The sequence below is a fragment of the Dipodomys spectabilis genome, unplaced genomic scaffold, assembly GCF_019054845.1.
Source record: "Dipodomys spectabilis isolate Male_0828 unplaced genomic scaffold, ASM1905484v1 ptg000034l, whole genome shotgun sequence".
Taxonomy (NCBI): domain Eukaryota; kingdom Metazoa; phylum Chordata; class Mammalia; order Rodentia; family Heteromyidae; genus Dipodomys; species Dipodomys spectabilis.
The window spans coordinates 8,723,713-8,738,245 of NW_024870711.1; the positions used below are offsets into that span (position 1 = coordinate 8,723,713).

Below are 14,533 nucleotides of genomic sequence, written 5' to 3' on the forward strand. Positions count from 1 at the left end.
GCCTGGAACTCAAGCTCCTCGCACCTCCACCTCCCACATGCTGGGATTACAGGTGTGCACTACAGATCCTAGCCCTACCAGTAATCTTGACAGCACCTCGATATATGCATCTGGCACTTATCCCCCTTCCCCAATGACTGACGCCCAGTGGGGCTGAAATTCCAAGTAACCAGCACTGTACCTGCACTTTACTTTCTAGAGCCTTAAAAGCTGAGGGCACGAGAGCACCTAGCCCCTGTCCTGCCCAACACTGCAGTGCGACCAACTCCACACTTGGCCTCTCTGTCCTACAAAGGGCAAATTTCTAGGGTGCTACGTGTGGACCAGGACAGGGCAGAGGCCACCAGTTCTGTCATGTGTCCTCATCCTTGGAGTGAAGAAACCCGTGTGGCTGGCCAGGAACATCTGGGCTGCTTCTGGTTTCAACAATGTGCAAACGAGGCTTTAAAAAAACATGTTTGGTTCCCGACCTTTTGCTATCTGAATAAAAGCTTATTTCCACATATGTGTCTGTCTGTCCCGTAAGTCCCTAAGCAAGAACCAGGAGCCAGCAGAAGCCAGATGGGATAGCCTGGCTAGAGGGGACAGTGTGTACCTTTTGTTGTCTGGATTGTTTCTCCCTGGCCTGGAGTGAGCTGAGTTGTTCCAGCAAGAGAGAAAGTAGGGGCTTGGTACTGGTGGCTCATGCCTGTAATTCTAGCTACTTAGGAGGCTGAGATCTAAGACTGCAGTTCGAAACCAGCACAGGCTGCAAAGTCTGTGAGACTCTTACCTCTAATGAACCACCAGAAAACCAGAATTGCTGCTGTGGTAGAGTGCTAGCCTTGAGCAAAAGAGCTCAGAGACAGAGCCTAGGCCCTGAGTTCAAGCCCCATGATGGACAAAGAAAAGAAAGAAAGAAAGAGAGAGAGAGGAAGGAAGGAAGGAAAGGAGGGGAAGGAAGGAAGAAAGGAAGGAAGGTAGGAAGGAAGAAAAGAAAGAAAAAGTAGGGGTATGTGGTGATTGTGAGGAGCCCGGCGCAGGAGTTCTACAAGATGCTGTTGCAGGACTTTGGCAACAGTGCGCGCTGTGGGAAAACAACCTTGCTTATCCTAATCACGCACATGTGAATGAGGCTCCGTGTGTCTGAAGCCTGATTTGCACACCGCAGTGAAATGCCTGGGCTCACTTTATTGGGCAGGACAGTGGAGTAACTTATACTCCACTTACACTTTTAAGAGCACTCTAGAAACACATGGGAGGATTGGAGTTGCTTCTAGATCACTTCAGAAGTGTAGGAACTGAATAAAACAAGCGTCATGTTTTCCCACTTCCAGAGGCTTGAGGAAAACACCAGTGACAGAGGCCGCCCTGCTCCAGGCTAGGTCTTCTTGACCTTGACAGCCAGAAAGAAGCCCCAGCTCCACAGCAAGCAAGAGGCCCACAGCCTTACTCCTGGGGCTCCCCGTTATTCCTTCTCATTCCAGTACATTCCTCTACTCCTCAGCTGGCACCACCTGCTCTCTGGTGAGAAGAGAAGTTCATGGTTATATCCCTAAATGTCATGAGGCCTTACCCACAGACACCCAGAGTTGTATCCCCACCCCCAACACATGCCCTGTGGACAGGGCATATTAGGACATGCCTGGAGCTCCCATTCTTCCACACAGAGAAGTTTCAGGGACATTTTACCTTTTTTTTTTTCAGTCGTGGGGCTCGAACTCTGGAGGAGTGCTCTACCACTCAAGCCACAGCACCACTTGTGGCTTTTTCTGTTTATGTGGTGCTGAGAATGGAACCCAGGACCTCATGTGCTTGAGGCAAGCGCTCTACCACAAAGCCACCTTCCCAGCCCCTTCAGGGACATTTTAAAGACCTCTCATTGTTCCCACTTCTGTCTTTTGTAGGAGTTTATGGGTTCCTGAATCTATGAAAAGCTTAAACCTCGTGTCACCAGCATCAGCATCCTTCTCTCTGGGAGTTTCCATGGAAACAGGTCAGTGCGCCCCCAAGGCCACAGCAGTGTACTGAGTGGAGCCATTGTCAAGCTGAGGTCCCCACGGGAGAGGGGGTTGATCAGGCCTTGGGTTCCTGTTCTCTTATTCATGAACTGGGTGGCCTCAGACAAGTTGCTTCAACACTCAGCCTGTTTGATCGCCTGCAAAACGAACGCATTACCTTAGCTTCTAAGACACTTCTCACCAAAAACAAAGCTCTATGAAACAAAAATGAACTGCTGAACTGTGTGGACAGTTTACCCTTGGAAATGAAGCACCCACCTCAAGTGCCCATCATTAAGTCATGTTCGAGGAGCAGTAGGAGCTGGGGGCACAGCTAAGGCTGCTCTGGTTGGAGTGCCAGTTCATACCTTTGACCTCCCAGACTACAGGCAGTCACAGAAATGCCAAACAGATGGTGGCCAGACAACCAGATGCACATCAGGATAGGCAAGAAATGACACAGACCAGAAAAGGAACAGAGAGTAGAAGTTACCAGCACCTAATCTGAGCTACTGTTTAAGCTGAACAATGGCTCTGGTTCCAGCCAAACAAACCTGAAACAAAATGCTAGGAAATAGGTCTTTTTCTCCTCTCTCTCTCTCTCCCCCCCCTCCTCTCCTTCCCTCCCCCATCTCTCCCTCCCTTCCTCCCTCCCTTTCTTCCTTCCTTTTTCTGGTTCTGGGGCTTGAACTCTGGGCCTCAGTGCTGTCCTGGACTCCTTTTGCTCAAAGTTAGCAATCTACAACTAGAGCCACAGCACCACTTCTCTCTTTTTCTATGAGTAATTGAAATCTCATGGACTTTCCTGCCTGGGCTGGCTTCGAACCATAATCCTTCGATCTCACCTTCCTGAGTAGTTATGCTTACAGGCATGAACCACTGGCGCCCAGCTAGGTCTTTTGTTTTGTTTTGTCAGTCGTGGGGCTTGAACTCTGGGCCTGGGCGCTGTCCCTGCGCTCTTCAGCTCAGGGCGAACGCTCTACCACTTGAGCCACAGCACCACTTCCTAGGTCTTTTTTTTTATTAGACTTTTTACTTTAAGATAATTAAAGGTAAGAAGTTGTAAGAAATAGTACAAAGAGATCCTACATATCACTTTACGCCATTTCCCCCAATGATAACATCTTATAAACCTATACTACAATGTCACTACCAGGCTATTATCATTAACAGTATTGTTCATTTAAGTTTCATCTTTAAGTTTGCCTAGTATATAGAATGTTAGTAATAAAAGATGATCCCTAAACATAGGGACAATACAGAATTGCATGCTGAATGAAGACCATGTTCTCATATTCTGATGACACAGTGGTGAACACAGGGAGAGCTGATCCTTGCTCTTCTGGACCAAGCAGGTCTTTTTATGAGCTACGGAGAGATGAGCCTTTGTGGGAGCTTGTGAATAGTATTGAGCCCGTCTGTTTTGTTCCATTCCATGGATGCCAAGTGCACCTTTATTCTGGGTCAGTGCTCTCAATGGTGCCCACTCTTGATGGGAGGCCTGGTTGTTCTTTATGATCTAACACATCTCACTGTCTCTACAGAGTCTTTTCTGATCACTCCACCTTTTGATTTCTCATAATGGGAATTGATTATTATGACCAGAAGGTTCTTAACTCAGTATGGCCAACCTTGTGGAATTTTTTTGAATTACATTTTCTTTAGGTAGTTGCACAAAGGAGTTGTCATTCAACAAAGCTGTTTATGAAGACAGTGCCTCTTGATCAATGTCACCCCTTTCAATACTCACCCACCCCTCCCCACCTACCCATTCCCTTGCTTTTTTTTTTGGGGGGGGGGGGTCTGATCGTGGGGCCTGAACTCTGGGCCTGGGCGCTGTCCCTCAGCTCTTCAGCTCAAGGACAGCGCTCTACCACTTGAGCCACAGCACCACTTCCGGCTTTTTTCTTTTTGCTTATGTGGTGCTGAGGAATCGAACCCAGGGCCTCATACATGCAAGGCAAGCGCTCTACCACTGAGCCACCTTCCCAGCCTGCCCTTGTTTTTCTTAATTGATAGGTTATATATTGAATTTTTGCCATTTAACAAAGCAATTTATGTATATAATGCATCTTGATCTGTCATCGCTTCAATATCTACACACACACACACCCTTACACACACTTCTTCCCTTACTTTTCTTGGTTCTGTAGCATTATATAGTGCATTCTTGCTTGCATCCTACTCATTTCCCCCGTTCATTTACTACTCCCTTCCTCTTGACACCCCTCCCAAGTACCCATTTCTTAGTGCTCATTTTGTTAGGCTTTGACTTAGTCTTTCCAGAGAATTATACTATTTGCGTTCTCCACATATCACTCACCCAAGTGGATTAGAAACTCCTAAAAAACTAGGGTGACATTTTACAGCTAAGATCTTTGTGTACTACCTCCTTTCCCATCTCCAACTCGCATGAAGGTTGAAAGGACGAATAAGGAAGTCTTAACTAGAGAATGGATAAGATGAATGTAAGTCTCTGCTTTGGGAAAGAGAAACACAGGCTGTTAGGGATCAGTACAAGGACAGGCACATTTCTCTTCTGAATCACGTGGGTCTTAGCTTCATTTTTCTGGGCTGTGCAATCACTAAAGCCAGGGCAAATGTATGTCAGGTTCCTTGGGGAAGAACCTGCTGCTAGGTAACCTGGAGCCACAGACCTCTAAAGAAGGGATGTACATAGAAAACGGACCGGGAGATCCCAGTGATCACTGAACAGGGGATGTGGGAACTAAAAAGTTCAAAGAGGAAACTGGACAGAAGGAAGTACGGGCCCTACCTACTATGCTAGCGATCTCGTCCGAATTGTCGTTTCATATGGAATCAATCCGTAGCTGTTTGTGCGAGGAGTCGGCATCGAATCCCCAAGTCCCTTCTGGGCTTGCGACCGCGTGGTGCCAGCAGAGGGCGCCGTAGCGCCAGCCTAGGTCCTGCTGACCTGGTGCAGCGCGAGGGGAGGCCGGGGATGACCTCAGGGTGGGCTCCGGAGTTCCAGGGGGGCTAGGGGGATTAAGAAAATACCACGCAGCAGGCGCTGGCGACTCGAAGCCGGATCCCTGGAATCTGGCAGACCCACTATTCCAGATCCGCTCGATTCTCTCGGTCCGCAGCCCGACCCAGCCAATCAAGGAATGGGATCCTCGGAAGGCCCGCCTCCCCTGCCCATGAGTGACGTCTCGCCGGGCTCTCTGTGTTCCCACCCGGCTAGATCAAAACCCGCGCGTGCGCAGATTGTCTCGGCCGGACGCCTCTCCAGCGCGCGTTCCCTGCGCTTGCGCACTGCCCACCGCCCACTGCCCAGCTGGACCCGCGCCGGGGGCGGCGTCCGTGTCTCGGCCCCGCGTTCCGCCTGGACATCCAGCGGCGCTCAGCGATGACGGCCCATTCCTTTGCCCTCCCGGTCATCATCTTTACCACGTTCTGGGGCCTCATCGGCATCGCCGGGCCCTGGTTCGTGCCCAAAGGACCCAACCGCGGGTAAGAAGGGCCCTGGCTGCCGGTGGCCGCCTCTGCCTCCGCTCCCGCGTTTCCTGAGGTCTCACCCCGGGCAGGCGGGCCCGGGCGCAGGGCGGGCCCGAGGGGAGGGGGACGGCACGCGCCGCGCCTCCGTTTCTCCGCAGGTAAAATGGGGACGGTGAGCAGCCTTGCTGCCCCGAGGATTGCCCGAAATAATGCGCCTAAATTACGTTTTGTGCCCTGGTTTTAGCCGATTTCTACACTCTGGTTTGAAATTCTCATCACCGCCTCCCCGGCTTCCCAGTTCTGTCTTCCCAGTGCCCAGGAGCCCTGGGCCAAGCTGCTTAGTCCACGTTGAAGGAAGGGAGTGTTAATCTCTCCCGCACCACTGTAAGTGCTTTAGATCGGAGCTTGTAGGCTCTGCTTTGGATTAGTTTGGCTGGAGGCTGGAGAAGTGAGTGTTGTCTTTGTTCTTAGAAAACCCACAGGGCTCAAGGATTCTACGGTTTCATTCTGTAAATCATTCTAGGGTCACCTCTCTTGCAAATCCTGGTGAATTCTTTCTTCAGCCTGACTGATGTCTCTTATGCTGTGTTTAAGCCTCTCTCTTTGATATCTGAGTGGGCACAAAGAATCTACCTAGACTTCCACTCATCTGGTCAAATCACTACTAAATAACCCCATGCTGCTGATCACATATATGGTATATGTGCACACAGGAGGGAAACCAGGAGGAGGACACAAAACTAGAGGGAATTAGGGGAAAACATACAACAGCGGGACCCATCAGCTGCACTGGCCATTGACCAAAATGAACTAAGCAACTCAATGGCAGTGATGGGAGGGAGGGAATGAGTGGGAAAGAGGGAACAGCTGATGCTATGCAAAACAAAAGAAATGTACACATCACCCAATGTGGAAGAAATAACTGTATTGCAAAGCTCCTAGAACTCATAAATGTAATAGAACACGACAATTTGCCCCATGAAAGTTAGAATGTGTTTGTGATTTTAACTAAGCATCATTATCCCACAATACTGTGAAATTTGGGAAATTATGTAATCACTTAATCACAATAAAGAATTTGAAAAAATAAAAATACATTTAAAAAAAGGAATCTACCTAGGCTCTGTTCTCTTTCTAACAACCCAGCTGCCAGGCACTTGTGTAATCCTAGCTACTCAAGAAGACTGTGATCTGAAAATCATGGTTTAAAGCCAGCCCAGACAGGAAAGCTTGTGAGACTCTTATCTCCAATTAACCAGCAAAAAGCTGGAAGTTGAAGTGCGGTTCAAGTGGTAGAGCACCAGCCTTGAGGAAAAAAAGCTAAGGGACAGCACCCAGCCCCTGAGTTCAAGTCCTACTACCAGCATAAGAAAATGTTCTGGTGGGAACATAGGTGACCACCAGGAGCTCCTTTTATAGCCCTAGCCAGACTTTCCGAGGATGCTGCTTCCATCTGTCTTGACCTGTTGTCCCCCTCTTTTGCAGAGTGATCATTACCATGCTCATTGCCACTGCAGTCTGCTGCTACCTCTTGTAAGTACTGCCCTCCTCGGAAGTACTGCCCTCCCCAGCTTAGTCCTCCCTTGTTCCCCTTTTGTCCTGCTAATGAACACATTTCCAAAGCTAAATCTGTGATGCACACAAGTGGAGGCCTTGTGAAAGGTTTGTAGGGGGCTCTGCCACCCATGTGCTTTGTGATGCCCATGGGCTCTTTACTCACCTGTGAATGCATGTGTTGTGCCAGCTCAGTGGTGTCTGTCTGCTTGGGCATTGGCATCTCCTGGTAAGTAGACTGTTCGGAAACAGCTTTAGGGATCCTCTGTAGATCTAGCAGATCACAGTAGTCAGGTCTGCAGCTGGGAACCGTTTTTGTTTTTTAACAAGGGCCCCCCAGGTGACTAGAAGGCAACCAGAAATGGTAGATGAGAGCAACACTCTTGAAACTTGAGAACGGTACCCTGGAGATACAGAAGAACTTCCTAAGGGTTGCAAGGGCCTGGTCAACGTGAGGGAATAACTCCTGGCCTTTGATGTCTAAGCCATTCTTGTATACCAGGACAGGAAGACATCCTTCCATCCTGTCCAATACTTCTGTGTTCATTCACTTCAGCCAGAATGTCAAATCAAGTTCTAGTTTGGGGGCAAACTCTGATTGTTAACATGCTGCTAGACTTTAGTACATTGTCCCATCTTCTTGTGCCCTCTATTTCTGTAGGCTAAGCACGACATAGCTTGGTGATCAGAATTCAAACAAGTAGGACACAAGGGGGACAGATGAAGTAAACTCTTGGTCTTAGTAGAGTTTAGTCTTTAAACATTAACAGTTTTTTTTTTGGATGGGAGGATGATACTAGAGTTTGAGCTCAGAGCTTTGTGATTGCTTGCTTGCTTACTTGCCACTCTACCCCTTGAGCCCTGTCTCCAAAGACTTTTCTGTCCAGGCTGGCTTCAAAACACAGTCCTCAGGATTTCAGTTAGGATTACAGGTGTGAGACACTGGCACCTAGCTAGAAGCCTACCCATTCTTTAAAAGGCAATTATGGCCTGGATTCTTCAAGTTCATTAATTAAGGACAACAGGTCTGTTTCCAAGTCTGCCAATTGTGTGTGTGTGTGTGTGTGTGTGTGTGTGTGTGTGTGTGTGTGTATGTGTACGCGCGTGCGTGTGTGCGTGCGTGTGTGTGTGTGTGTGTGTGTGTGTGTGTGTGTGTGTGTGTGTGTGTGTGTGTGTGTGTTGGAACTGGGGCTTGAACTCAGGGCTTGGGTGCTGTTCCTTGGTTTTTGCTCAAAAGTGACACTCTACTCTTAAACCACAACTTCACTTCTGGCTATTTGGTAGTTAATGGAGATAAGAGTCTCAAAGGCTCTCCTACCCCAGCTGGCTTTGAACCACTGTCCTCAGATCTCAGCCTCCTGAATTGCTAGGATTACAGATGTGAGCCACCACCATCTGGCTCAATTTTTCAAAATCCACATTAAAAAATTTAGTTGGTTGATTTCAGATTTGGTTCATGTCATAATTTTCTCGGTCCTTCATGATGTTTTATTTTAAGCTTGCTGTTCAGACTTTCAAAATGAGTACATGTTGCAAGAAACAACAGTTAACTTCAATGTGTGCCGCAAGTCTCCTCCAACTGCCTTTTCAATGAGATATGAGAGATTATAGCTTCTTACATTCATGAGGTCCTTAAAAACAGCAGTATTTATTTTCTATTTTGAAACAGTTTTTTTTTTAAATCTATGAAATTGCTTAAGGGGCTGGGAAGGTGGCTCAGTGGTAGAGCGCTTGCCTTGCATGCATGAGGCCCTGGGTTCGATTCCTCAGCACCACATAAGCAAAAAGAAAAAAAAAGAAATTGCTTAAAATTATCACTTTAAACCCATTTGTCTGCTTAGGTCATGAATGGTTTACTCCTATTAATTAATTTTCTATTATTTTACCTTAGGAACCTACCTCCTCCTTACAAAAAATAAAATTTGTTAAAAATAATAATGACAGTCCAGGTACTGGTGATCCATGCATAACACCCACATGTATAAGCTTAGCTACTCAGAAGGCTGAGATCTGAGAGGACTGTGGTTCAAAGCCAGCCAGGGTAGAAAAGTCCCAAGAGACTCTTATCTACAATGAACCAACAAAAACCCAAAAGTGGAGATGTGGCTCAAGTGGTAGAGAGCCAACCAGCCTTAAGGGGAATTAAAAAAACACCATAAAACAAGTGAGGGTATAAGGTCCTGAGTTAAAGCCCCAGTACTAGCACTAAACAACAAACATAAATAAATGCTAGATACATGGGGACGTGTGGGTTTTTCCAGAATTCTCTTTGGATGAAGCATCTCAAAGGCCCTTTTCTTGGGCTGTTTCTTGGTCCTTTGGAGTCGCAGAGAGGGCTCAGACAGAGAGTCTTGGAATTGATCACTCAGACGTCAGGATGTGAAGACTGATGGCTGTGAATCGGGGAGACGGTGTAAACAAGATGTGTTATAATTACAATTAACAAATATTGTGTGGGAAAGAGCAAACCCACTACAGATTAGATGCATACAGAAGTGGAGGACAAGGGACATCTTAAAACACACACACACACACACACACAAGGGACATCTTAAAACACACACACACACCTTAAAACACACACACACACACACGTCAATGCCTGCTGAGTAGGTTGGCTCCCTAGGACTCTTCATTCCTGAGGACATTCATTCATGTTCGGGCTTGCGACTTGCTCCCTAGAAGGAGAGGAGGGACCAAGGCTTCTTTTGATGGGGGCAGGGGGGGGCGCAGTCCTGTGGGCACCCAGCCCTCCTCACTTTGCTATCTCTGGCAGCTGGCTCATCACCATCCTGGCCCAGCTGAACCCCCTGTTTGGGCCCCAGCTGAAGAATGAGACCATCTGGTACGTGCGCTTCCTGTGGGAGTGACCAGCTGTGGCTTCTGCCCCAGGTACCTGGAAGATGGCAGGTGTGGGAGCTGAGGGTCTGCGGGGAGGGGGAGGGGAAGGAAAGACAGGCGCAAAGAAGTCTCTGGATTTAGGAATTCATTTGCTTGGTAAATGGAAGGGGGCCTGGGGGGAAGGTTGTGAGCATCAGCTGTGCCTGCACAGTGCAGCGGCAGAGGAGAGAACCCTGTCCTCAGAGAGCTCCCTCCAGGGCACGTGCACCGCCTCAGCTGCAGAACTGATTGCCAGAGCACAGTGGGTGAGGATGGCCACAGAATCTGTCTCAGGTTGGGTGAGGCTAGCGCCTGTGTGGAGCAAGATAGTAGCCCAGACAGCGGGATGTGAGGGAGGGGCAGTGCCAAGGGGCCCCCAGGGAGCCAGGGAAGGCGGGGTCTCCAGAGCCAGGGGGTGACTCTTAATGTGATGTGCTTTTCAGGTGCCCTGCTCTCTGGATAGCCCTGGCTCAGCGTCCTTGTCAACCCTTCGTCGTCCCCACCCTCCCCAGCTGTCCTGGGCCCTCTGCACTCCCTTGTCAGCACCTTGGGACCCTGGGAGAAAGCCCTGAGTTCAGGCAGGCTCGAGCGGGGGTTCTCCTGCCTGCAAACTCCCACGGCTCCAGAGCTTTCTGCCTCTCCCCAGCAGCTCCTGGACGAGGCACGGGTGAATGGGGTCTGAATATGGGGTGGGAGTCAGGATGCATCCCTGACCCAGGAAAGAAAGGCATTCTTGTGGAGAAGGGGCAGGGATGTGCTCATGCAGGTGCAGTCACCAACTCTGTCCCCACCCCGCTGTGCCACGCAGGGACCTTCTCCAGCCGTGACCTCCCGGGATAGTCTTAAATTGTCATACACTCGCAAATGTAAAATTTCTGAAAATGTTGACTATAGAGAAACATTCATGCCAAGAAATCCACCAAGTATCTTTAGGTGGAGATTGAAACCTAGGTCCTTTGTAACATCCAAGTTGTTTGATGGCTTGCTCTGAAAGTTGTGTCTTAGAGCTGGGAAGGTGGCTCAGTGGTAGAGCGCTTGCCTCGCATGCATGAGGCCCTGGGTTTGATTCCTCAGCACCACATAAGAAAAAAAGGCTGGAAGTGACGCTGTGGCTCAAGTGGTAGAGTTCTAGCCTTGAGCTGAAAAGCTGAAGGACAGCGTCCAGGTCCCACAACTGACAAAAGAAAAAAAAAGTTGTGTCTCCTCATAGTGTCCCGTTCTATCTCCTGCCCTGAGAGGGCTGACCCCCTCTGTAGATACGCTCCCACCCCCTCCCCAGAGCCTGTCCATCTGAGCAAGCCTCCTGTGCGGAAAGGCTTTCACTCTGGGGTAGATCCCAGAGCCTCTCACAGTAGCATCCAAGGGACCCAGAACTGGGATGAGGAGAATCAGACAGAGATAATGTTTGAATGGCACTGCAGGTCCCAGGCCTCTTCTGGCTTCTGAGCTTGGCACTAACCAGACCTCCCTCTGCCAGTCCCCCAAGCACACCCAGCTCTGCTGGGGAGGGTGAGGAAAAAATAGTGCAGTTCATATACACAGATTGGGGGGTTCTAGGAGCCCCAGCCCAGGCCCTCCCCTCCAGGAGAGTAAGTGAGAATATGCACTCTTGCATGAGCTGCCAGAGGTAAGTCAGCCCTCACCACCTCTCCTGGTTCTGAGCCAACCGCCCATCCACATTGCCTCTGCGTGGGAAGAAAGCCAGCCTGCTTATTTATTGACTATTTATTGGCACTCCTTCTCATGTAGGCATTGTCTTCAGCTGCAGTAAAATGAGGCGTCCTATCTAGGCTCCATGGTCCTGGCCTTGCCAGCCTCACAGCTCAGGTTGGGGCCTTCATGGACACCCCCGGTCCCTTTCTACCCTGACCTCAGTAGCTCTCCTGTGGAGTGGAGTATGGTGAGCATGACTTATACTGAAAACCTGATTCCTGTCTAATAAATAGTGGTGATGCAAGACCGTGATTTGGTGACTAAACCTCAGCCTCCATTAAGTTTGCTATCTGCCACCTGATTGCCATTTCTTTGGTAGTGGATCTGGGGAGATGGAAAGGGGGCTAGCAGCTGACACCCCTGGAGCTGCACTCAGGGGACATGTTTTTCAGACCTGGAAGAAAATCTGGGTCCCTAGTGACTGCCCTGGATTTGGCCTAAACCAGGCCTGGCAGGAGGAGGAGGGGGAAGGTGTAGAACCTGACCACTGTTCTATCCAGATGCACGCCTCACAGGTTGTGCAGCAAACTAAGTCCCCACTATCACCAGAGCACGGCCTGCCCCTGCTTACATATCAGAAGGCTGCTCAGCTTCCTGTCTGAGGCTAGGGAGCCAAGAGAAACAGGTGCGCCAAGGCCACTTCAGGGAAGAGCTGAAGGAAGTCTGTTCTGTGGAGGGCAGGGAGGTGGGGTGGGGTGGGAAGTGCTGGGAGAACTGGGAAGAAATGAAGTGGAGCCAGGGGGGAGGCTTATGGTAAATCGCAAAAAGGTTTTAAAGTAAAGAAGTAATGTGGCCCACCTTAATTTCTAGAATGCTCTACAAGATGCACAATGAACAAAAGACCAGTTGGATATCTGATAAGGGACCAGGTGGAGTGAGGCCAGAAAAGAAAATGAGGTGGGACCTGGAAGTGTGGGCAGGGCCTGACTTGTGACCCAGTTGCTCTGACAGAGGGTCCCCAGGGTGAAGGAGGATCCTGAGTCCCTGGTTGTCCTGAGCAGCTTGGCACAGAGCAGGAGCAGGAGCAACTTGCAGAGTGATGTGACAAGTTAGGGGTTTCCTTTATTTCCTGCAAAGTTGAAATCTCCAGTAGACGCTTGGATGGGTGGACTGAGATGAGAAAGACTTGGAATCTTTAGTGGAGCAGTGAAGACATCAACAAAATGACTTGATTTCTGAGGGATGGGAGTCATGCATGGGGTCCAAAGTGAGAAAGGCCCAGAATACACCCCCAAGGAATGCCAGGGATTCCAAGGTGGGTTTGAAAGGCTGGGAACAATTAAGGCAAGAGGAAAGCCAGATGGGTAGAATATAAAGGAAAACAAAGGTCTAAGAGGGGTTCAAAGCTAGGACTTAGAATGCCTTCATTTTCTCTAACCCTCAAAACTCCAGATCAGCTGGCTGAGCAAGAGAGAATAGAAGTGGCAGTGTGGCTGGGAGACAGACGCTCCGAAGCTAGCCCTAGAGAGATGAAAAGGAACAAGCTACTCATAAAATTACTCAAAGTGTTTGTCTCTGAATTTCTGGCTGCTGTTTTCTAAACCTCATTTTCCCTGATCTCTCTGACCTCAAAACGAGACTGAAAACTGATGAAGTGCAAAGACAAAAATATATACACTGGTTGCAGTGCTCCCAATATTAGCCCAATCTGTAGGACCCAGCTAAGCCCGGAGTATAGATTTGGTTGGGACTGGAGCGTTGGAAAGAGCTAGCAACACAAAAGCCTGAAAATTGCCTGCTTCTGCTGGAAGACGAGCGACAGGTCGCCTGTGAAGCAAAGCTGTGCGCTTGGGTCTCCTTCTGGCACCCAGGAGACAGGCGCATTTCCCCTGCCTTGGACAGTGTGGTCTGCAGATTGGCAGTCGGCAGAAGTCAAGTGTCGATGGGCCAGGTGCCAGGCTTCGGAGGGCAGCCCCGGGCAGGAGGCACGCGGGTGGGTCTGAAGGACGGGTAAGCCTTGCCGTCTGCGCGCCAACGAGACGCGGGCAGGGCACTGGGGACGATCGGCCCGGCGCCAGGCACAGGGTGACCGCCACGAAGCACGTCTCAGTGAGCTCCGGTGGCTCACGCCTGGAATCCCAGCTACTCGGGAGGCTGAGATCTGAGGATCGCGGGCGGTTCAAAGCCAGGCCGGGCAGGAGAGTCCGTGCCCCTCATCTCCAATTAAGCACCAGAGAAAGCTGGAGGTGGAGCCGTGGCTCAAGCGGTAGAGCGCCAGCCTTGAAGACTGGGGACAGCGCCCAGATCCTGACTCCAAGCGCCAGGCTCAGCCCGTCTCAGCGCGGAGCTGTCCGCGACTTCCGGCCGGAGGAACTGCGTGCCGGATGCGGCTGTCGGCGCCTGCGCGCTGGGGCCCGCCGGCGCCCGGAGGAATGTACCAACCAGCGCGGACGGGGGTGTGTGCGGAGACCTCCGCCAGGGGCCGGTCCTGGCGCGCCTCGGAGACCCCCCGCCTCTGACAGCCCGTTGGCGCGACCTGGGACCGCAGCCAGCAGCTCGCGGACTCGGCGGCCGTGGGTGGTGATCGCGGGGCGCGCGCCGCCGGTTGCTGCGGCCTGGATCCGGGCCTCGCTCGCTCGGTCCCGCGGAGCTTCGGGTGCGGTCTCGGCGGGTGCTCGGCCCCAACCCAGGCCCCCCGCGCGGCCTAAGGTAAGCCACGCGTCGCGGGGCCCGCCGGCCGGCGCGGGGGGGGGGGCGTGGGAGGCGGCCCGGGTCCGCCGGCCGGCGCGGGGGGGGGGGGGTGGGGGGCGGCCCGGGTCTGCCGGCCGGCGCGGGGGGGGGGGGGGGCCCTCGGTCCGCCGGCCTTTCTCTTCCCAGCGCCCCGCACACCCGGGAGGCCGGAGTCTCCTCGGGCAGGCAGCCCGCAGCCCTCCCTCCCCGTGCGCCGGGAACTCGGCACGAGCCGTTGCCGACAGGGCCCTGCGCGGGCTGCCCTCAGCCCCTCGCCG

The 14,533-nt window shown here is 51.2% G+C and overlaps 1 protein-coding gene across 1 annotated transcript; it reads left to right on the plus strand.

The window, feature by feature from the left end:
- Positions 1-5,258: 5,258 nt before the first annotated feature.
- On the plus strand, positions 5,259-10,938 carry Atp6v0e2 (ATPase H+ transporting V0 subunit e2). The gene is made up of 4 exons (XM_042677210.1): positions 5,259-5,453; positions 6,924-6,971; positions 9,769-9,884; positions 10,316-10,938. Exons 1-3 carry the CDS (start codon positions 5,350-5,352, stop codon positions 9,860-9,862), a joined length of 246 nt encoding a protein of 81 aa, XP_042533144.1. The 5' UTR covers positions 5,259-5,349; the 3' UTR covers positions 9,863-9,884; positions 10,316-10,938.
- The last annotated feature ends 3,595 nt before the right edge of the window (positions 10,939-14,533 follow it).

Coding starts and splice junctions, on each gene's coding strand:
- Atp6v0e2 (XM_042677210.1), top strand. CDS start 5,350: ATGACGGCCCATTCCTTTGCCCTCCCGGTCATCATCTTTACCACGTTC. Junction 5,454..6,923: donor CCCAAAGGACCCAACCGCGG/GTAAGAAGGGCC, acceptor CCTCTTTTGCAG/AGTGATCATTACCATGCTCA. Junction 6,972..9,768: donor GCAGTCTGCTGCTACCTCTT/GTAAGTACTGCC, acceptor TATCTCTGGCAG/CTGGCTCATCACCATCCTGG.